Below are 23,448 nucleotides of genomic sequence, written 5' to 3' on the forward strand. Positions count from 1 at the left end.
GTGCAACAGAGGAGGGTCTGGTGGGAGAAGAATCTGACAACAGAACAGCAATCTCACTTGAACGGATCAAAGGAGAGACTGCAGAGGTCAAGGGATGAGAGATGCTCCCTACTTCCTGATGGAGATTAAAGATTCAGAGAGCAGAATCTTATACATATATACATACATTTTGGGGGTTTTGGGGGGAATAAACAATTGTACAAAGCTGCAATGCTGCCCTTGAGCATACAAGTTAATAACAGAGGTTTTGTTTTCCTTTATCTCTCAATTTAAGAATGCTGAGCAGGGTAAGTGGAGGTTTTGCTGAGTGAAAAAATATTTATTTGAAAAAATCAGAAGAAAATCCATTCACTTAACTTCCACAACTGTGTCAAGGAGCATTCTTAATCCAAGATTGGAGACTTTAAAAAAAATAGATAATCCTAACCACATAAAATTTAAAAGTTTTCACTAAAACAAATGGAGATTAAATATGAAAGTTGTTGATTAACTCATATGTCAAATAATAAATCAAATCTGAGCAAAATAAGTCCTTTATATCCATACAGAGAGAGACCTACACCAATGTGAACCAAGAGCCATTGCCAACAGATGAGTGCTGAAAAGATGTGAAAGTTACTAAAGTCCTAGCAACTGCAAACGACCTGAAAACAGATCTCCAAGCCACAATAAGAGGAAGTCATGGGAAAATAATCTTGCCATGTCTTGTGAAGGGGTGAATTTTGTGCATGACAGTAACAGAATGATGAAATAAGAGGAACCGAGGCAATAGAGTTGATGATAAATGGCATGAAAAGAGATGTCTGGACTTTCTCGGAACTAGGATGAGACTCGGGACTAGAGTCAATATTATGGCTACTACGTTTGGTAAAAAGAAGAAACCAGAGCTGGGTATTCAAGGCTATGTAAGTGTGCACTGTTGGTCTTCAGTTTCCTAATCTGGAAAATAAAGGAGGTTATCTCTCAGATCCTCTCCAGGGTTAAAATGCTCTCCATGGATTCCGAAGTTTCATGGTTTCCTAGTTGGGGGGATGAGACATGAAAGAGGGAAAATCCTACCAAATGTGCCCAGGTTCATTGTTTCTGAAAAGAAAAAATAGCTAGGCATTCACATCTTCATATTTCAGGCAGCTCAGAACCAGCCTTGGGCTGAAATGACACTGCTCTCCATTTTAATAATTAAGATCTTTCCTTTTTTGTTATTGAGTATTTTCTGGCTTATTGTGACCCCTTTGGGGGTTTTCTTATCAAAGAAATTGGGGTGGCTTGCCCTTTCCTTCTCCAGATCATTTTTCAGATGGGGAAACTGAGGCCAACATTGTTAAGTGAGTTGCCAGGGTCACACAGCTAGTAAATGTCTGAGGCCTGGATAGGAAGACAGTTAGTCCTGACTACAGGCCCTTGGCTCTACCCATTGGGCCACATCCCTGCCCCTCTTCTACTCGGATTCCCATTTCCGTTCGCTGGATTTTGATTTCCTCAGCATTCTTGTGTCCTGGCTTAGGAGGTTACAAGACTTGCCTGAGTCACAGCTGGGATGGAGGCCCTTAAATCTGAGGTGGCAGCTCCTGGGCTCAAGTCAGCCTGCAGATTTCTTCAGTCCTCAGACCCCCTCAATCTGGGGGGGCGACATTTTCTCCCCAACTTCTAAGAAGGGGAAAGGGTCGCACTGAGGAGGGCTGGAGGGCAGGGTGGACTCTAGCCCTAACCCTTCTTTTTCTCTGGTTCAAGCTGGGAGCACAAGAGCAGCGGGCTCCTGAAGTGATGATGGGAGGGAGGGAGCCTCGGCTGCTCCATAGAATCAGAGGCTGTTCTGGGAATAACAAAGACAGAGCCAAGGTCTATCAAGAAGGGGATTTCATCCCAGGCAGTTTCAGGTTTGGTCTCGTACCTTGTGCAGGCTCCTTCTGCCCAGTCACCAGTGAAGTTTGTTGTCTCCCACATTCTATTGGCTGGCAGAGCCCGTGGGGCAGGGATTCGTCCCTTCAAAAACTCAGCGCAGACAAGTCTCCTTGATGTTGGGCTCCTGTTCCTGCGGACCATGGAGAGCTCTCTGTGCGCTCTCCTTCTGTTGGGGACCCTGGCCCTGCAGGAGACCTGGGCGGGTAAGGAGCGACTGGACTCTGTACCCGGGGGTGGCCGTGGGGCTAGGATGGGGTTTCCTACAGGAAGCCCCTCCGATGCCAGCCCAGGGAGGGTCTCCCCAGACCCGGCTCCTTCAGGTCATTGCGGTCCCGGCAGGCTGAAAGGAAGAAGTTGGAAATAAGCCTGTGTGGGTGATCAGGGACTTGGACTCTGCCGCCCCTTAGCTTTGGCTGGGGCTTGTGGGGGTGTCTTGGTGTCAGTTCCTTAGTTTGGCGGGTAGTGAATTAGTAGGGGGTGGATGTCATGGGGAGCTGAGGCAGGGGTTCCAGGAGGGAGAATGGGAGTGATAGTCCTGGGGGCGTTTAGAAGGAGCAGAGCTGTCCGGGGTCTCCCCGACACCCCTCCCCCCAAGGGCGAGGACAGAACCAGGAGCAGCTTTGTTAAAGAGGATCGGGGTGGGGGAGACGGGGCAGGTAAGGACACAAGGTGGGGGCCGGAGGGTGAGGAGTGTGAGAGACCTCGCACCGGGAGCAGAGATGGGGGCGGGGCGAGGGAGGCAGGCAGTCCAGGTGTAGGGGTCCTAGGATCTGCCTGGGCTGTTCTCCGGGAAGGCGTTTTGCTGATCTCTAAATAGGAGCGGAGCACGGTGTGCCGGCATGGCGGTGAGGAGCTAAATGGAGGGGATGTTGGGGGCCGGCGGGGAATCTCACGATAGTGGGGTCGGGACTCCGAAATCATTCCCCGGGTGTGACGGAGTCAAGGGTCGGTGTCGGGTCAAGGCACCCCTAGCCCTGACGCGGCCCCGTTCCCATGTCCCAGGCCCTCACTCCATGAGGTATTTCAACACCGCCATAACCCGGCCCGGGTTCAGGCAGCCGCGGTTCCTCACCGTGGGCTACGTGGACGATCTGCAGATCGTGAGCTTCGACACCGACAGGCAGTGTCTGAGGTCTGGGCCGCAGGCGGCGTGGATGGAGCGGATGGTCCAGGAGAACCCGTGGTTCTGGGAGCGGGAGACTGAGATCCTCAGGGGGAACGCACAGGCGTTCCGTGTGGCCCTGCAGAACATTAGCGGCTATTTCCATCAGAGCGCGGACGGTGCGTGACGGAGGATGGGCGGGGGTCGGGGAAGCGGGCTCCCACCCGACGCCCCCCTGGGGAGGAGGGGGAAGAGCCCCCTAGAGGTTTCGGGGGGCGGGGCTAGGGTCAGCCAGGGTCCGGCCACACTGACCAAGGCCGTCCGGGACAGGCGTCCACACGCTCCAGCGCACGTAGGGCTGCGAGGTGTCCCTCGAGCTCACCTTCCAGCACGGGTTTTACCAATTCGCCTACGACGGGCGGGACTACATCTCTCTGGACCTGGAGACCCTCACATGGAGGACAGAGGTGCCCCAGGCTGTGAACACCAAGCGCATATGGGAGGCGGACAGCAGCTAAGCAGAGACGTGGAAAGCCTACCTGGAGAGAAGGTGCGTGCTGTGGCTGAAGAAGCATCTGGAGATGGGGAAGGACACGCTGATGAGGACAGGTACCTCCGGCCTCTCCCCAGTGTGCGAGGCACTCAAGGCCTCCCCTCAGCCCCAGGCTCCCGATCCCCAGGGAACCCTTGTGCCCCAAGGCATATTGTGTGATGTTCCCCCTCCCCCCACCTGTCCTTGTGGCCTTGGAGGGGAGGGGGGAAGGGGAGTCTGGAATTACCTCTGACCTCTGCCTCCAGACCCACCCAACTGTGCCAGGAGCTCAAGGCCCCCAACCCATCCTTCTCAGCCCCAGCCCCAGGTTCCCCACCCCCAGGACCCCATGTACCCCATGGCTCAAATTGTGGGGTGTTCCTCTTGCCCTGACCTGCCTTGTGCCCGATGAGGGGAAGGGAGAAAGGGAGCCTGGTAATGGCTCTGACCTTTGCCTCTAGATCCACCCTCTGCCACAGTGACCCGCCACACTGCCCCCAGTGGGGAGGTGACCTTTCGGTGCAGGGCCCAGGACTTTTACCCTAAGGAGATCTCCTTGACTTGGCTGAGGGATGGGGAGGAACAGCCCCAGGACACAGTTCATTGAGACCAGGCCTGCAGGAAATGGCACCTTCCAGAAGTGGGCAGCTGTGGATGTGACCTCTGGCCAGGAAGACAAATACACCTGCTGAGTTCAGCACGAGGGGCTCTCTGAGCCCCTCACCCTGCAGTGTGGTAAGGACAGAGAGGAGGGGTGGGAAAAGGTCATCCCCCCACCTCCCAGGACGAGAGGGAGGGGGAGTTATGGGGCAAAGTAGGGGAGGGGTTAGTGCTCAGGCTTGACAAGGGTCATGTCCTCTCACATCCCTTTTCTGTTTCAGAGCCACAGTCCTCACCCACCTGGCTCATTGTAGGGGGCATTGCTGCTGCCCTCCTCCTCCTCCTTGCAGTCATTGCTGGAGTTGTGATGTGGAATAGGAATAGGAATTCAGGTAGCCTGGATTGGTAGTCATTGGGGAGCAGGCACCATGGGGATCCGGGCTTCCCCTGACCTGGTAGCTTATCTTTCTGTCCCCAACTCCTCTGCTTCCTGTCTAAGGGGCTGTCACATGGGCCCTAAGACTCTAGATACACAAATCCCTAACAAGAAGCCATTTCTCTGGAGGATGCCTGGCAGGGGTGTAACAGGCTGGCTGAGGGGGGAATCTACTTCAGACTCAGCTCAGATCTCTTCCCAAGGGCCTGGGTGTCTCCCCAGCTGGAGGCTGTAGACCAGCACTGGGAACCCCTGGAGGCAGGCCTGGAGGGGGGGAAGTACCCATTTGGGGGCCTATTCTCTCTTCCTCTTGGATCTAGAGGTTGGAGTGGGGGAGGGGGTGCAGTCCTACTTGTAATTTAGTGTCTCCAGGATAAACCACTGAACTTCTGAAACCTTAGGGTGGCCTGGAAGGAGCCCATTTAGGGTTTAGGGAGTGGGAGGGGGGAACTGGGGTAGAGAGGGCCCAGCAAAGAGGAGGGTCTGTGGGAGGTTGGTCTGAGGATGGGCTGGGTGGTGAAGGTGGCCCTTCAGAATGACGAGAGGCTGGAAGCCAAAAGGGACTTGGAGGATCCCCCCTGAATCTGTCTTTACTTCTTCAGCTTGAGAGAATTGCCTGGCATGGACCTGAGACAGAAAACCAGTCTGCAGTCCGCGGGTTGTTCTGTTGACCCCTGGCTTATCTCCTCAGCATTGGCCCCTGGAATCCTCTCTGGACTCTACCGGGCCAAGCCCAGGGCAGCCTCATCAGAGCCCTCACCCTGTTCTCTAAAGCCTACCTCCCAACTCCCTCTTGTCTCTCTGTCTGCTTTGGGGAATGAGCCTCCTTCACATCTGAGGCTGCCCTGACCTCTGGGGTCTCTGACTGATAAAACAGCCTGATGAATCACTGCTCTGCAGTCTTCAGCTTTTCTCCACGATCTCAGCTCAGTTTCCCATTGGGTGGGGGATTGTGGGGGACAGGATGACCACGTGGAGATGTTTTGGCCACATGAAGAGGAAAAGAAATGAAAGTTTGGAGATGCCTGAGAAATTTTTTATTTGTTCTGCTGAGTCTGGGAGTGCAGGTGGGGGCTGAGCCCAGAGGGGAAGGAGCCTGAGGGGTGGGGTGGGGTGGGGTCAGTGTATTACACATGGTGAGGGGGCAGACATTTGTCTTTGATCTGTACTGCATGGGGACACCTGTGGGCAAGGTATATTAGAACTTGCTCCAAGGCTTCAGACAGAACCCAGGCTGCACACTCCTCCTGGGCCTGGAGCCATGCCCAGACAGGCTGCTGGGTGGGCTGGCCCTCACCACTAACCTCTCTGTTTTGTTGTCATTCCCCCTATGCCTGACTTCCCCTCCACCTGCCTTGTGTGTATGTCCCTGCTTTTTTTTCATTCCAGGGGCCTCCCTAAAGGCTTCTGTGCTCTCTGCTCAGGGCTCAGTACAGGCCCCTGGGCTCCATCTCTGTTGGTGATGATGGCCAGTGCATTGAGTGACCACCTTGTCCCCTTTCTAGACTGCCCCAGGGTGGGGGCTCATCTTCTGTCTCAGGAAGGGAAGCGTTTCCCTTTGGAATTAATGAAGGAGGGAATATCTAGTTCCTAAATAGAAAGAGCCTCCTGCCCCTTCTCCAATTTCATGGAGTCTGGACCCTGTACATGGTTGGAGCCGCTTGATCTCTCTCCACCTATGATTCCCCCCTCAACTCTCCTTTCCCCTTTGGAATGATCCAAGCTGCTGAGAACATCTGCCTTTCCTTCTTTTGTTCTGCTCCAGTATTTCTTTCCAAAAAAGAAGAATGTTTTAATTGTTTCTCTGCCATCTTATAATCACCACCTCAGCTTAGCACTGGACAATGCTTTTCCTCATCTGAGGGCATCCAAGGTTTGCTCTTTGTTCTACACTCCTTGTGTCTGGGAGTCTCCCATTCCAATTATTAATGGATCTAAGGAAGGCAGTGACAAAGTAGAGGAACCAACCAGAGACTTAGGCCCAACTGTCTCCTAGCTGATCTGTGATAATTAAGAAAAAACATTTCCTAAAAATACTTCAGGTCAGATCCTAGGGTCCTGCCCACACATGTGTTACTCATATCTCACCCAAGTGCCTGGGACATAGTTTTTACAGCAGAAGGTTCCAGGCCTCTCCTGAGCCTCTGTTCACCTCCCAAGCAGGTGAGGATTTTGTGCTAAGAACTAGGTGGATGATGTCTGGGGTGTAAGCCATCTTGTACCATGGCCACACATGATTTGGGGACCCTGTGGTTGGAGTAGGCTCTGATCCCAGAATCGTCTTCTTGCCTTGCTCATCCTGTTCTGGAGATTTGTTCATGGAGGGCTTGTCTTCCCTCAAGACTTCCTGCCCCTCAGTGGCTTAGAAGGAGCAAGGCAAAAACACTGCTTTTCTGTCTCTGATGAAAGATTAGTTCACTGAAATGTGAAACATCTCTCCTACAACTGGAGTTGCTTTTGTGGCCCTGATCGCCAAATTCTTTGACCCCCAGAGTCCAGCTTTCCAAATCCCTCCTCTTAGCCATTACAGGTGTGCAGAAACAGGAGGGTTAGGGTTCTGAGGCCCCTGCCTTGAAGGGGCTGAGTGACCAAATCCTATGGGCTTTGATCCACTGTGGATGCCATGCAGATGTAGGTTTGAGCAGAGGGGGCAGATACACAGCCTGCTGGAATACTTTGGAAGCAGATTAAAGAGTAGCTGAAAGATATTTTAAAAAGAAATGAAAATACAATAAACCATCTTTAAACCAAGTCACTATGTGGCCTACAGTGATCCTTAAGTAGATAAAGTGGCTCCCATTTCTATTTGGGGGCAACCAGGGGGTGCAGTGGAGAGAGTGCAGATCTGGCCTCAAACACTTACAAGCTGTGTGACCCTGGGAAAGTGACTGCACCTTGTTTGCCTCAGTTTCCTCATTTGTAAGATGAGCTGGAGAAGGAAATGGCAAACTCTTCCAGTATCTCTGCCAAGAGTGCCACAAATGGCATCACAGAGTGTTGGGCATGACTGAAGAACAGCACATTTCTCTGAGGTTGACATCACTGGTTAAACTAGCTGACCTCTGAGGGCTTGAACGACTCTCAGATTCAGATTTCCCCTTCACTTCCAGTTGGTTCATGTCAAGGACTTCCTTGGCCTTTGCTCCTTACCCACTCAACACACATAGGCCACAGAAGGATGGTGAGAATGCCCGCTGGGAAGAATTGTTGGGGAACATCCTTCTAGAGACCCCAGCATATGTGCTGTGGTCAGGGTCCAGCAAACCAATCCCAATCAGCCTTCCTATCCCAAACTTGAGCTTGCCCTAATGACCTTGGCTTTTCTTCTTCCTTTCCTAACAGTCTCCCTGTAGCTCATAGGCTCAAAGCAAGAGGTCTGGCTTCTAGCTAGGCTCAGTATCACTGACAATGCAAATGTTATTCTCGTGATGAAGAAACTAAGGTACAGAGAGGCTCAGCGGGGTGCTCAGAACCACACACCCAGTGAAGGCCAGACCTAGGACTTGACCTCAGGTCTTCCACTCCAACATGGGGCCTCCCAATCTTGGCAGCAACCCTGAGTGAAACCTGCCAGAGATAGACCTGTGGAGGTCTGCCTATGAAATCTTCCTGCTGTATCTCCAGTTAATCCCTTCAACATGGGTACCTCACTCTGCAGCCCTCCCTCTCCCAAATGCCTTGTTTATAGCAGGGATCTTCCCTGGAATCTGGAAGTATCTCTGGAATGTTCTGACAAAGGCATGAGCAGGATGGGAGGGGAGAGGACGCATCCTCATGTGTCCTAGTCATGCTACCTACACCTTTGCTTACAGCCCCTGTGCCTCCGTCACATGCCTAAAAAACAACCCCCCTGACCCTGTCCAAAGTTAGGGGAATGTTAAACCAGCAGATGAAGTTCATTTTCACAGTTATCCATGTGAGAAGAAATTGGGGCTCATGTCCTCAGTGGAGCCTCTGACAGAGTCAGGAAGCCCTAAGTCCACATTCTGTCTCAGACACTTACAAAGTGCTTTGTAAAACTTATTATACAAATGCGTGCTGCTTTTGCTTTCAAGCACCAAATCCTATGATTTTGCCAATTCCGGTCATTCAGTCATCATGACACTCATTAAAATGACTTTCATCCATTCCTTTCAGAAACCTAAGAATTCTTCCCAGTCTGAAATCAGTCATTTATCTCCTAAGCAGGGACAGTCCTCACACCCCATGGATATTCATAGCATCATGAGATTTAGAATTATAGCATCCTCCCTTCTAAAATGATGAGTGTGAAGAGCGGAGTTGGGGGTACAGTCCTCTAACAAACCAGCCTCTGAAACCTTCTGACTTCCCTGTGAGCTTGGGGACTTCACAGAGGAACATCAATCTAGAGTATTAGGGAACCTCAGAAATCCTCTGGTCCAGTTGCTTAGGGCTGTAGCGCCAATGTGAAATTCACACAGCCATGAATATCATAGCGCAATTCAGAATGACAAAATACCATGGACTCTCCACATGGAAGGCAGAACCAAAACATTTATTCAGACCCAAGTCCATCACAGCAACAAAAATCAATACACTATAACAATGCAGAGAACAACACCATCTCCAAGCCTTTCCCTGCTAGGCCTCCCCCAAACCAGCTCCATTAAACAAATCACAGACAAGCTCTTTCACTGACGATACCCAGAATTCTGCAGCCTTCCTAGCTCTGACTGCTCTCCACACTAACTTCCTCTCATCTCTGCTCTACCTCTGCCTCTTCCTACTCCACCCATTCAACAAACTCCTCCCAACACAGTCTCCAAGTGACTTAATGGGCCTATTAATGAATGGGAAAGATTTTCCAATTTAATTCACCATTGCAAGGATAGTACCTAGTCCATAGCAGGCTCACTAAATGCTGTTGGCCTGACTGACTCTAGTGCCCAAATCCATTCCTCTGATCTCTAGGATTTTCCTATGAAAGTAAAATCTGCATATTCAGTAGAACAATGATAAATAACAAGTTATTGAAAGAAGATTCTGGAAATAGAGGGCCCTTCAGCTGCTTTCTGGGTCACTGGGGAACAAATTGCACATGTATGGAGCAGTTGTAAACAACACAGGGTCGTGAGTAGATGCAGCTTTTGAAGTCCAGGCTAGGTCAGCCATGGGTGTTCAGAGAAGCCAGTCTGGAACACCCAAGGAAGATTCCCAGTGAGAAGGGGACTCAGCTTCAAAGTAGAAGTTATATTTATCTACCTCAGGGGCTCTTTGCCTGCGGTACACTGACCCCTGATGAATTGGATGAGAATTTTCAGGGGATCTGTGAACTTGTATGGGAAAAAATGTGTATTTATTTCACCAAACTTCTAATTGAAGTGTAATCATGCCTTTGAATATTAAATTTTCAAAAACCACAATAGCATTCCATTTATTAAAACTTCACCAAATGACACACAAACAATTGAAGATACCCTGGTCTGTTACAGATGGGATAGTAATAGAATTGGTCAGAGAATGTGTCATTAGGTCAACGTGTGTGTATTTGTTGTTGGTCAAGTTAACCATGCCAGTATCACCATATTGGCCAAATATATCAGCATTTAACATAAATGCATATGAATCTTTTAGACTATAACAATACTAGACCTAGACTTTTTTCCTTGAATGAGAATGATGAGGGAAATCTAAATGTATGTTAGGGATCCTTAGGCACATTTTGGATATATGAGTATGTGTATATACATACACCCATACACACATATGCTTATACATGTATAGGAGGCAATAACTGCTATCTAGCCAATCAATTTCTTAATACACTACTACATGCCAGTCACTGTTCTAGGTGCTGGGGAAAGAAAGACCCACACGAGACAGCCCCTGCCTTGAAGGGACTTCCATCCTGCTGAGGCTTATCCATGATCCTGGATCAGTGTTCTGTCAATACATTTTATCAGAGAATTGCTTTTTCTTACTTTTGTGTTATTATGAACTTGACATACATGGTCTTTCCATATACAAAGAACTGAAAGATGTATTGAATTGAGAATTGGCAATTAAGTTAATAAACAAAAATTTAATTTAATAAGTAAGAAAAATAATAATGAATAAGCATTGAGCTTATTTTCACATGATGAATTTATAGAAAATTAAATATCATATTTCCCAATGGACTTATTTTCTCAGTGTTTCTAAATTGATTTCTGCTCTCTTCTGTGCATTTTATATGCTTATTTGAGACTTTCTTTCTTTTCTTGTTTTATGTCACTCTCACTAACTGTTCCCAATTTGCCCCATTCCCCAAATCTAAACCTCATGTAACAAAGAACAAAATGACAAGTCCACTCACTTGCTCTGTCTGCACGTGTTCATCTCGTTCAGCATCTTTAGACCATCATCTCTTTCCAAGGTGATTTTCCATCAATGATTTTCCATCATTTCTGGTCTTTGGAAATTGTGACTGGTCATTGCATTGATCAGAATTTTTAAGACTTTAACAATTATTTTTTATAATGTTGTAACCAATATATAAATTGTTCACCAGATTCTACTCACTCAACTGCATCTGTTCATATAATCTTCTCAGGTTCTGGGATTTGTTTTGGTTTTGCAGTTTTCACATTAGCTTTGTTCGACTTTTAAAAGTTTTAATTTTAAAAATTCAATTAATTTTTAATCTGCAGAAATGGATTTTCTCTTCTTAGCTTAGCTCCCCTTTTCCATGGATAAAACAAAGAAATGAGGACAAAAATCTTCATAACAAAAATGGCTAATTAAGCAAGACTATTTCTAACGTTGGTTACGCTCCCCAAAACATAGAGACAACTGTGCCCATGACCTGTCTGGCAGTGAGTGGCATGTTTCGTCATCAGTCCTCTGGAATCATGGTTGGTCAGTGCATTGATCAGAACTACTGAGTCCTTCAAAGTTGATGGTCTTTACAATAATTTTATTTTTTTATTTTTTTTTTAGGTTTTTAAAAATGGTTATATTTCACTCAGAATGATACATATAAAAAGTAAAATAAATGTAGGGCAGAAAAGTCAGATAATTATATGAAATATACAGTATTTTACAGGAACTGATAAAGGTGTCAGTTCTACAGACAGACTGCATAAAATACTCAGGTCGCTTAATTCCGCAGGCATGTTAGTGAAATGAAGAAGCAGCCAGGCTTCTTCTGAGGCCTCCTGCCTCAGACCTTCCCCATCTTCCCTCCCACCTTCCTCATTCTGCACACATTCCTCTCCTGCAGAGGGGACAGGGTGCGAAGGAATAACTAGAATGAGCAAAGTGACCACAAAAGGAAACTGAGGAAAGAAAGAATCCCTGCTCAACTCTGCCCAATGACCCTGCTAATAAGAGAAAACAGAATTAGTGAGAAGAAAATGGACCCAAAAGGAAGAATTGTAGTATATGAGAATCTCTGCTCAGTTCTGCCCAATGACCCTGCAAATAGGGGAGAACAAGAAACAAATGGATAGTGAAGGGAAAAGAAAGAAAAGAGTCATCCTCATGCACCAGGACTCAACTCCAGACTGCTTTTCCACTCCATGATGACTCAGCGTTCTGGTCTGTGTCCTCACATCTATCACTGCCTGTGTCAGAATGATCAATATTCCTAACTTATAGCTGGAAGAGGTCCTAGAGGTCATGTAGTCTAACACCTTCATTTTCCAGGTAGAGAAACTGAGGCATAGGGGAGCAGGAGTGACTGCATGAGGTCATGCAAGCAGTAAAGAAAAGAGATGGTACCTGAACCCAGGTGTAATGAATGTGGGATGGGGAGAAGAGGTCCTCTCTTCCTGGGAATTTCCTTTATTAAGAGTAACATGGGAATAATGCACTATGATACAAATCATCACCAACCTTATACTTGGAAGGAGCCCCACAAGAAGCATATGACCTAGTTCTCTGCCTTTAAGCTGCTGTAGGAGCACTAGCCCCATTTTACAGAAGTCAATCGAAGCCCAAAGAGTATAAGTCCAACTGGCAGTCAGGACTAGAACCCAGGTCACCTGCCTCCCAGTGCGATCCTTCTAAAGAATTTTTTTGGGGTGTCCCACACCTGTAATTTCATCCTGCAGAGAACTGCTCTGGGAAATTTCCTTCTACTGATGCCAATCAGCAATTTACCTTCAAATTGTTTCCAAGAGAGTTGCCTGGAGGCCCCAAGAAATGAAGTGATTTGCTCAGGGTCACATAGAATGCTTCCAGAAGGACTTGAACCCAGGTGTCCCTGACACCAAGGCGGGCCCACTATCCACTGCACTCCACTGTCTCTCTAGAGCAGGGGCACTCACCCTTAATATCAGGGCCCCTTCCTCTGCAAAATGACGAACTTTCAGGCCCTTTCTCAGAATCAGTTAGAATCATGAAGGAAACCAAAGGTTAGTGGGAATGAAGACTTAATTTTTTCCATCAAAATTCCCAGATACTCAAAAATCTATCCTCAGACATTTGCGGACCCAGGCTACGTACCCCTTTTCTAAGAATCTGCCCCCTCCCTGTTTCACAGCTGGATAGGACAAGGGACCTTAGCAATTCCATTCCTTTTTATGCAGTTAGCACTTACTAAGCACCTACTATGTCCCTTCATGCTGTTCCCTCAGTATCTGGCTCCCAAGCAGCTTCCAACTGTCTTCAGCTTGAGGGCCATGTGCAATCTCCCTAGGCACGCGTGCCCAGCATTGTAGCACTGGGGAGCAGGAAGGCATTACAAAGCTGTCTTAAGTAATTTTAAAAACAACACACACACACACACACACACACACACAAGGAAGCTACATATTATAACTCACAACAATGAATATGGAGGAGGAATATCTGCTGGTCATAGAAATGCTGCTTTAAGTGGCTGGGACGTTCCCTTAATAAACTGTATTATGCAAACATAAAAACTGCATAACAAAATGGGGGAAAGTGATACAACACCATCCCACACGCTTCTACCAAGAGGAACTCCTGGAGTATGAGCGATCAAGAGCTGAGTCCAGAGTGAAAATCCTCGGACGCCCTACCATGGCTACCAGCTGAAGTCATTGCCTCTCCCAAATACAAAGAAGAAGCCTTGAACAGTGATGAAAATGACCACATTGCCCGCTAACACCAGGCCGCAGGCTCCCCACTGGATCCATAAACCTCCAGGGCACATCCCAACAGCAGAAAAGTCAGTCCGATGGCTCCGGTGAAAGACAAGGCAACAAGACCTTCTCAGAACCCTGAGCCCTGCATTGGGCCCCAGTGGCAGAGCCAGAGCCCTCAGCCTCCTTCCCCATGCTTCAGTCCCCACCTTAATCTGAACCCCATAGAAATCTAGGACCCAGGAGCAGGCCGCAGCCTTCTTCCAACCTCATGGAACCGAGCCCAATAATTTTAGTTTTATAAAAACTGTTCTCTTGATTTCTACTCACTTTACTTTGTATTCATTCATAAACCCTCCCAGGTTTTCTGGTTTTCAACTGTTTTAATTCTACTAAGGAGAATTCTAGTTTTTCAAATGCATTATATATTTGTAGTTTTAAAAATATTTTATCAATACATTTTATTTTTGACAAGATTCATTTCTCAATGACCCCTTTATCTCCACCCAGTATTTCCCTTCTTTCCAAGAAAACAACCAAAGCTTTAAGCAAAACTGACCATGAGCAAGTGGAGAGCATTCCACTTCCAACACCAACCTGTCAAGTGTTACCGTGAGGATCTAATTCAGTAATCTATGTAGAGCTCTTGGCACATAGTAGATACTTCATAAATGCTTCTTCTCTTCCCCTTTCCCACTCCTGGAAATGCAAATTGTCTGCTTCTCCCATCACCTCTAACAAGCCATATCCTTCTTTATAATAGTCCAAATTCCACTTCTGTTGCCAGGCCAAAACTCCAACACTTCAAGAAGCTTCTGATTTTTTACACCCTCTTCCACCCTAACATGAAGCAACGGATTCTTTCGAAGGATGCCAAGTCCTCACCCTTGTGGATAATACTGGTCACAGTCTCCCCTACTTCTCTAACTTCCCCTACAGTCCTCAGCTCTGTAGGTATAAGTGACATCTAACCATAAACAAGGAGCTCCATAAGTATGGCCAGGGCTTATGAGAAAGCAAGAGTGAGAGGTTCGACTACTAGCTTTGGCTAACTCCCATCAAGCTAAAACTGCGTCACCTTTGTGTGAACTGATCCAATCATTTTGGAGAACAATCTGGAATGATGCCCAGGGTTAAAAACTGCCCATACCCTTTGACCCCAAAATACCACTACTAGGTGTATTTGCAAAGATGATTGGGGGAAAAGGAAAAGAACCTGTGTGCTCTAAAATGTTTATATCAACTCTCTTTGTGGCTTCAAAGAACTGGAAATCATGGGGATGTCATCAGTTGAGGAATGCCTGAACAAGTTGTGGTATATGATTATTATGGAATGGAATGTGCTACAAGAACTGATGAAGACATTGAAAGACTTGTAGGAAATAATGAGGAAGGAAAAGAAAGTTGTATACAGGAAAAGCAATATTATTTTAAGAACAAATTTGAATGACTAAGTTATTTTGACTGCTATACATACCCAAATTCATTACAAAGGACTTATTAAGGAAGAAGTTATATGCATGCAGAGAAAGAACTGATAAATAGAAGTATGTACAGAATGATTTACACACACACACACACATACACACACTTATCTAAAGGCATCCATCTCTAGGCTGGGGGAGGGGAAGAAAAAGGGAAAAAGAGGAAAGTTCCATGATAATTGTATTATATACTTAATTTATTTATTTATATTTTTATACATTTACATGTAATACACTGTACACGATAGATTTGCAGTTTCATGGGCAATCATCTTTTTCTGTTCTACCGTGCTACGGAAATGCTTGTTTTATTTCACAAGTTCAAAATAAAACACATAAAAAGCCAACAACATCCAAACTACGAGTGGTTCCTGTCAGGTGCAGACTATGCCAGATGCGAGGCTACAGCTTTGATGGCGTTGGGTTGTTCAGTTTGTCAGGAGTCCAGGTCGCTAGGACCACTCTGAGTGAGGACAAAGCGGGGAGATGAAAGGACAAAGAGGTCATGGGGGAAAGAAATGGGACAAAAGGCCTGTCTGGTCCTTGCATCCTTTCCAGTGATTCCCTGCACTCCCCTGGGGTCCTTTTCTTCCCCAAAATATTCAGGATCTGGTCCTCTCCTCCTGTTACAGATATGCTTAACAACAGCTAGCTGATTCAATGTTGGGAGGAAATGAGCCACTCACATATCTTCGAACATTAAAGAAAGGAGGTTGACTTTGCCTTCACACAAGCATATGCGCCAAAGACACAGTGACACTTTTCTGGATGGGGCTCCTCTCATGTCCAGGTGGAAACTTGTCTGATCAAACGGGCAGGTCAGGGTGACTCCAAAGAAGCCAACTTGTGGAAGGAGCCACAGCTTCCTGTGGATTGGACTTTAGGTGCTCTTAGGACACCAGGAAGCTTCCTTGAGAGAGACAAGGACTAATCAAATCCTAGGGAGAGCTCTGTTGATTTCAGGGAAAATTAATCCTTGTTTTGGGGGAACCAAAACCCGCTGGTACTGTCACACATCACCCCCAAAGACCCAGGGATACTCTAAGGGAAAATCTTTCCACCATTTCCTCATTTTCAGGATTTTATTGGACAATTGTCCTGCCCAGACAACGCGAGAAGAAAAGAAAAAGTACTTTGCTTCATGAAAGAGTAAACAAAAGAAAAGGGAGGAGGGAAGGGGGAGGATGAAAAAAGTTGGGAATTCTAGACTTTCTTTATCTCTTTTGGATGAAATTAGCCTCAGATTTAATGATCTAGTCCTGGTGTCACATACTGCAGGAGTCATATTGAAATGGAATTAGGAAATATTGGCAGCATCATAGTTTAGTGTAAGAAAGACAAAGTCATTTGTCTGTGCATTTATTTCTCTCAAGTGGGCAAAGCGGGCATGAGCAGCTGCAGTCAGATGCTGAGCTCCCTTTGGAGTTGGGGTACATAGGTTTTAACCCCTTCCAGCAGGGGCTAATATCATTTCATCATCACATCATCTCTGGAATGAGGAAACATCTCTTCTATCAGACCACCTCCCCATGTGGGCTATCTAGAAAACAAATCTGTCTCTGCCCAAGCTTGACTAGACCAATGGGTTCCCCCTACATTAGATTAAGTTCATTTCAGCTCATTTAGGGGGCTCCTTAGGACAAGGAGAGTCCTACAATTGCATTATCAGTAATGTCCATTTGGAGGATTTTCTGGGTTCAGCAAACAGAAAAGAAAAGAAAAGAAAAACACTGCAAGGATTTCAGATATGTCTGGCCTCAGGGATGTTCAGTTGGCCTCCTGATTAGGTGATTCGGATTCCCAGGTCAGTTTGGCCTCCTCTAGATGGTAAGGAAGCTCATACAGATCAAAGTTGTTGGTAAGGTCATTAGCCATTCTACTTTCATAATTTTTATATCCTTTCCTTTTGGTCAAAGGAATGTATGAGGCATTCCCTACAGAACAAGGGGGAACCAATAAAGACAACATTAATTTCTTCACTAAGGTGGTGGAGCACCTATAGGCCAAAGTTAGTCCTAGGTGAACCTCGAGATAGATTACTGGGACAATAGGATGTATTCCAGAAGACAAAAGAAGGAGAGACCAAATGAGACTTCTTGATCCTGGAGAAAGAGAGCTAAAAACATCATGCCATTGGTTTCCAACAGCCTGCTCCCTCAGCTGAGTGGGACGTATGTGGAAGGAATCGATGCTACCCTGGATTTGTTGGGACTTGTTGACACAAAAGCAACATTTCTCATTAATAAAAGCACACATGCTTCCTTCAATGGCAAGAAGGGCATATACTGTCCACCAGTTTTGCAAGACTGCTCCACTCAGAGTTGATTTCATCCTTCAGGAGTCCTGCCCTTCTTGCTATCTGGTCATTCATGACACTCATCTATTGAGACAGATTTCTGAAAAACCTAGTTTGCAGAAATAAGCCCTCCTATTTCCATTCTTGTAGCAGCCAGGATGCAGCCACCGATGATGAGGGTTAGGACTGGGATCATGTCAGGTGGGGCATGACCTAACTGTGGGGTGCATCAGTGACAAGGCCTTGGACTGTCAGGTGTCAGGAGGGTACCAGAGTTTGGGTGTAACATGAATGACAGTGCACAACCCCATACACCAAAGGGGAAGGGTCTGATAAAGGGACATTCCCAGGGATGATAGTAAGGTAAGGGAAAATGTGAGGGAACCTGGGGACTTGAAGCTCACCTCAGACCCTAGGCCAATTAAGGAGGTCCCACTCAGGTCTCTGGAGGTGACCCTGTACACTAACCAGGACAGGGAGAAAAAATGCCGATAGAAGGCTTCAGGCAGGGCTTGTTGGGCATATCATTGGAAGTAGGGCCATACCCTACCCGTGTTTTACCCAAAGGTACTCTCTATAGTGATCCCAGTAGATAATTTTGTTCCCCATTTTGCCGGGTCAGAGTTTCAAGCAGATCCCTGCAGAGAAAGTGGTATTGACGAGGAACCAGTCACTGATGTAGGCTTCGGTACCAACCTCATAGGGCTGAACTCAGAGGAACCTTGGGTTGTGTTAGTTCCTAGGACCTGAGGAGAGGGCAGGATTACATAGATTGAATTTGAGCCTCCTCTTGTGGTTGGACGTGGTTCACCCACACTGCCTTAGATTGTGTAATTACACTGGGCTGGATCAAGGCTCCCCACAGGGTTTTCAGAGGAGTGATTTGATAAATAGCAAAGAACAGTGGAGGGGGGGAGGGGTGTATCTGAGGAGTCCTAGGCAACTTCAGAGAAGAAAGTACCCTGAAAGATAGGTGAATGTGAGTTTTACCCAACTGCTTCTGGAAATAGGGGGCACTGAGGAAAATGCTGACCTTTCTACCAGGTATAGTTTGGTATGAACCCTGAATCACAAATGGCTTTTTGGGGTCTCCAGTCTTGGAGAACCTCAGGCCCTTGCTGGGGTGGGCCTGGGCTACTAATTCAGAAGACCCCCAAGTCCTTGGCAGAGATATGTTGTACTGAAGTAGCCCTTAGGGAGTCAGTGCACAACCAGCTAGACAAGTGAAACACCCTGGCTGCCTCCTGGCCCAGCCTCCACATGGGGTGAGCAGGTATGGAAAAGGAGAGGCTATCTTCCCTCTGTAGTTGGGCATCCTCAGAGACAGGTGCCTATTGCAAGGCAGCTGTAAGTAAGCAGAGGGAACAGGTCAAAAGGGAAACCAAGGTAGGGGGTGGGAGAGGTATAATGGAATGTTAGAAACATGCTTGACATTGAGAAGTATCAAGGAAAACTTATGAAAGGAGAGTTTAGAGGAATTGAACACTTGGCCAAAGTGGCCTCCACTCCTCTTCAAAAAGGGGGAGGAGGGAGAGAGATATCGAAGCGGGAGAATTTTTATAATGTTCCTGGAGGACAGATCCTTCCAAAACAGGACAGATGGGTCTGTTGTCTTTCGGGTCACAATCTTTTCATACTCCCACTGTATGTCATTAAGCAATTGCAGTTGGATGTTTAGAGTGTCCTGCCAATGACCCCAGCTGGTTTAAGCTGGATCACTTCTTAACTTCTTGGGTTTTTCTGAAAGCCCTTAACCGTTTTCTGACTGTTCAGGGTCACCTGCAGTGTTGATTCAGTAACCTTAGGGGCCAACAACCTTTGTGGACACTTAAGCCTTGCTCTCTCTTACAAGTTTCCCAACTTCTTTACCTGACTCTGCTAGGTCACAACTCTGATTAACTGTTACCCTTCAGAGCTGGAAGTGTTTACCCTCTGTACATAGAACTTCTTATTTTGTTTCCTACAAACTCCTGCCTTTTTGTCTTTATTCAAATTGTTGTTTCCACACCTAAATCCAATCAACATCTCCTCACTTTCTTTTCCCTATGAATCCTGCCCTTCTTCTATCTCCCCTCTGTATGAATCTGGGAGGGGAGTAAGGTTGACTGACTCATTGAAAAATGACCACGGGGCAGTGCCCTTACATAAGCAGAGACACTGAGCTCAGAAGAAAAAGGCAAATCAATGAATTGTCCTTTAAGAGGTTCCATCTCCTTCAGCAGTCTGGGAAGGAGCATCAACTGATGCAGTTTTCTGGTCTGGATGCTCCTTTAAACAGTCTTCAGCACAGCATCTCTGCATCTTCTTCCCTTTATCTTTTTGTAGAAATCCAGATGTCCACTCTCCTACAAAACTGACCTTGGTACAATTTTAGATTACGGTTCCTAAGCCTTATATTCTTATCACTCTTACAAAATCAAAATTGGAGCTTTGGCCAATTATCATGTGTAAGAAATTCACATTAGAACTCAGTTTTTACATTTTACCTGAATTCACTATTTTGCCATCAGGAAGATGAGATTTCACTAAGGAATTAGTAGCATGATCCAGTACATACATAAATACAATCAGTAATACAGTACATATGACATCATAATACAGTACATAAATACAGTACAAATCAAATCACAAAACAATTCCAACTCTTGGTTATGTAATGTTCCTCTTAAAGCATTTACAGGATAGACCACAAACCATTCTTCTTTTAACATTAACCAACTGAGACAGGAATAATATTAACTAAGTGTGCTAACTCCACAGGCCCTCAATCTGTCTCCACACTGTTATAAAGAATTAAAGAACCCTAGATTATAGTTGTTGGTCTAAAATCCTAAGCCTAAGAGCTTAATCTTGGACTTACATCTTAACCTCAGATGTTCTCCTACCAACAATTTATTATTTAATAGATTTGATATTATGCTTACATAACTTTTGATTATAGGAATTTGCCATTAAGAGTAGGGACATAGCTGGAGCAAGGGAACATTTCCCTAACTTCAATTGCCAGTTCCAGGCAGGAGCAGATTGTCGACTGGCATTTAGTCAGGCTTAAAATATGCCACGTGTCAATGGGGAAACTGAGTCAGGAGAATCCTCCCTCACCTCAGGCAGAAGAGCCATTCTTCCAACCTTCCCATGAGATCACGTGTTTTTTTTTAATTAATTAGTTTTCAGTTTTCAACAAGAACTTCCATGCATCTTACATTTTCTCTCCCTCCCTCTCCACTTCCTCCCCAAGATGGTTTGCAGTCTTATATGGGTTCTACACAAACATTCTTATTAAAAACATTTCTATATTACTCATATTACATAGAAAAATTAAAATGAATGAGAGAAACCAGGAGAACAATCAAACCAAACCAAACCAAAACATAAGAGAAAATAATCTGCTTCATTCTGCATTCTGATTTCATAGTTCTTTCTCTGGATGTAGATGGCATTTTGCCTCGAATCCTCTGAGAATGTTTTTGGTCCTTGCGTTGCTGGGAAGGGCTAAGTCTACCAGAAACAGTCCTCACACCCTGTGGCTGTTACTGTGTACAAAGTTCTTCTGGTTCTGCTCCTTTCACTCAGCATCAGTTCATATAAGTCCTTCCAGGGCTCTCTAAAGTCCTCCTGTCCATCATTTTTTACAGCACAATAGGGTTCCATTACACCCATATACCACCAACATGTTCAGCCATTCCTCAACTGATTAAGGCATCCCCTCGATTTCCAGGTCTTGGCCACCACAAAAAGAGCTGCTATAAATATTTTTGTACATGTAGTACATGTTCCCATTTTTATGATCTCTTTGAGATACTGTCCTAGAAGCGATATTGTTGGGTCAAACGATATGCCCCTATTTGTACCCTTTGGGCATAGTACAAAATTGCTCTCCAGAATGGTTGGATCAGCTCACAGCTCCACCAACAAGGAATTCCTGTTCCAACTCTGCCACATCTTCTCCACCTTTTGTTATCTTCCTGTTTTGTCATGTTAGCCAATCTGATAGGTGTGATGTGGTACTTCAGAGTTTCTTTGATTTGCATCTCTCTCATCAACAGTGATTTAGAGCATTTTTTCATATGACTATAGATGGCTTTAATTTCTTCCTATGAAAAGGCCTATCCATATCCTTTGACTATTTATAAATCAGGGAATGACTTGTATTCTTGTAAATTGACTCAGAACCCAATTTTTAATGGATAAATTGAGGCTCAGAGAAATAGCAAGAAAATCAAGGCATCAGAGACCAGGACACAGACAAACATGGAAGAACTGAGTCCCAGATGTTCCAGCTGGAAGGGGCTGCATAGACTCAGTCAAAGCCACTTGTTTTGATGAAGAACTGGTATGCCAAGAGAGGGAAAGTCATTTGTCTGAGATCATCCAGCAAGTCAGGAACAGAGCTAGGACTGCAGCCTTTATTTTTCCTTTCCTAAGTCAAGCTTTTCTATCACCCCATGTTGGTACATGTAGATATTGAGGAAGAAAAAATCAACCAATTGGGCGTTGGGGGACAGAGCTAGAAGGTTAAAGAGACAATGAGGCAGGAGGGAGGGGGCCCTGAATCCTCTTTTCCTTCTCCAGTAGTCGTGACTGAGCCCTGGCTAGGGGCAATGCCAAGTCGTGTCAGGGTGGCAGGCACCAATGTAAGCCTGCACTGCCATGGCCAGCCAGGAGGAAGGAGATTTGCTCATCATCCTGGGAGCTTCCCAGGGTCTCTTTCAGTCCCTCAGCTCTGCCCATCCCTGGGCTGACTTTGCCCTTCAAGGCCCCTCTGCCTGGTACTTCCAGGCGCTGGCACCATATCACCTCCAGTGTCAGAAAAATGACCCTTTGCTCATCATCTGGTAATGTGAGGAGACTCAGGAGCTTGAATGCTATCCCTCTAACCCTTTCACCAAGCCCCAGTTCCTGTTCCATAGATTTCTTAGAGTCCCTAGGAAGCCATCGCCTGGCGTTTGATCTTTTTTGGTATCTAGGCATCTTATCTCCTAACCTTTCCTTTCCCTCTCCATCTCTCCTGTAGCTAGGTCTCCCAGCCCTGAACTGTTTTGGGCACCTGTCACTCTTTCTAGCTCTCAATATTTTAAGAATATCCTAGCATTACATTTTTCTCCTTTAATAAAATTGAAACAGAGCCAGGCATCTACCCCTCTCCCTCTCCCACCCACCTATATCCCTTAAAGGTATATATAGCCAGCCTCCATGCTTCCCCAGTACTCAATGATCTGAACACTCCTGTCAGTGTCTCTAGGGTTCACTCCCCAGAATTCCACTAAACTGCTTCATTCAAATAAGTCTGGCTGGAATGGTGCTCCTCACCTGGGGACATTGATGTTTCCAGACTGGCACAGATTCAGGGGCTGCCAAGACAGAACCTGGAGGCCCTTGCTTGAGCAACAGATGGAGTTAAAATAAATACACTGGGTCTTGAAGTGTGTGGTCTTCATTAGCAATGGCAAAGGCATGGGAGGATATGGCTGGGGGTCATGGAGGGTTCCTTGGAGAGGGGTGAGGGAGTGGAGGAATTTCTTTGCCACTGTTCTCAGCCTCTTCCAGAGGCTGGTTCTTCAAAAACTGTCTAAAGAAAAGAAGCCAGTCTGCAAAGCTTTTGTCTTGGGATGAGAGTGGGAGAGAACATTCCAGGTGGGAAGAACTGTGTGTGCTCATGGAATTGGGGGAAACATCTTGGAATACAGAGGAAACTGGCCTAGCTGGAGGGCAGAGGTTAAACCTAGGGAGTCTTAATGCTTCACCTTAGTAGGAATCCGCTGTGTAAGTTAACAGACTACAAAAGATCCTGTTCTTTAGGCTTAGCAGTCAGGCTAGGGACAGCTTGGTAGTTGGAGTGTACAGAGGATAGAGCACTGTCCTTGCAGTCCAGAAGTTCTGAATTTCAATCTGACCTCAGTCACTTACTAGCTGTGTTATCCTGGGTAAGTCATTATTTTCTGCTAAAGGTCTCTTTTTTAAAATAAGTAGGGAATGGGTCAAATTTACAAGGATCGCAGAAATTTCTCGATTGAGAAACAGTCAAAAGATATGAATAGGCAATTTT

At 46.1% G+C, this 23,448-nt stretch overlaps 1 protein-coding gene and 1 pseudogene across 1 annotated transcript in view; both read left to right on the top strand.

Moving 5' to 3' along the window:
- Window positions 1-2,012: 2,012 nt before the first annotated feature.
- Window positions 2,013-23,448, top strand: part of LOC140508088 (BOLA class I histocompatibility antigen, alpha chain BL3-7-like) — a 104,349-nt gene continuing 82,913 nt past the window's right edge. The window contains exon 1 of the mRNA XM_072615838.1: window positions 2,013-2,105. Within this exon, the coding sequence (XP_072471939.1) occupies window positions 2,042-2,105 (64 nt within the window). The 5' untranslated portion in view covers window positions 2,013-2,041. The remainder of the gene's footprint in view (window positions 2,106-23,448) is intronic.
- Window positions 2,916-4,354, top strand: LOC140508465 (BOLA class I histocompatibility antigen, alpha chain BL3-7-like; annotated as a pseudogene).

The sequence above is a fragment of the Notamacropus eugenii genome, chromosome 5 (genome assembly GCF_028372415.1).
Source record: "Notamacropus eugenii isolate mMacEug1 chromosome 5, mMacEug1.pri_v2, whole genome shotgun sequence".
Taxonomy (NCBI): domain Eukaryota; kingdom Metazoa; phylum Chordata; class Mammalia; order Diprotodontia; family Macropodidae; genus Notamacropus; species Notamacropus eugenii.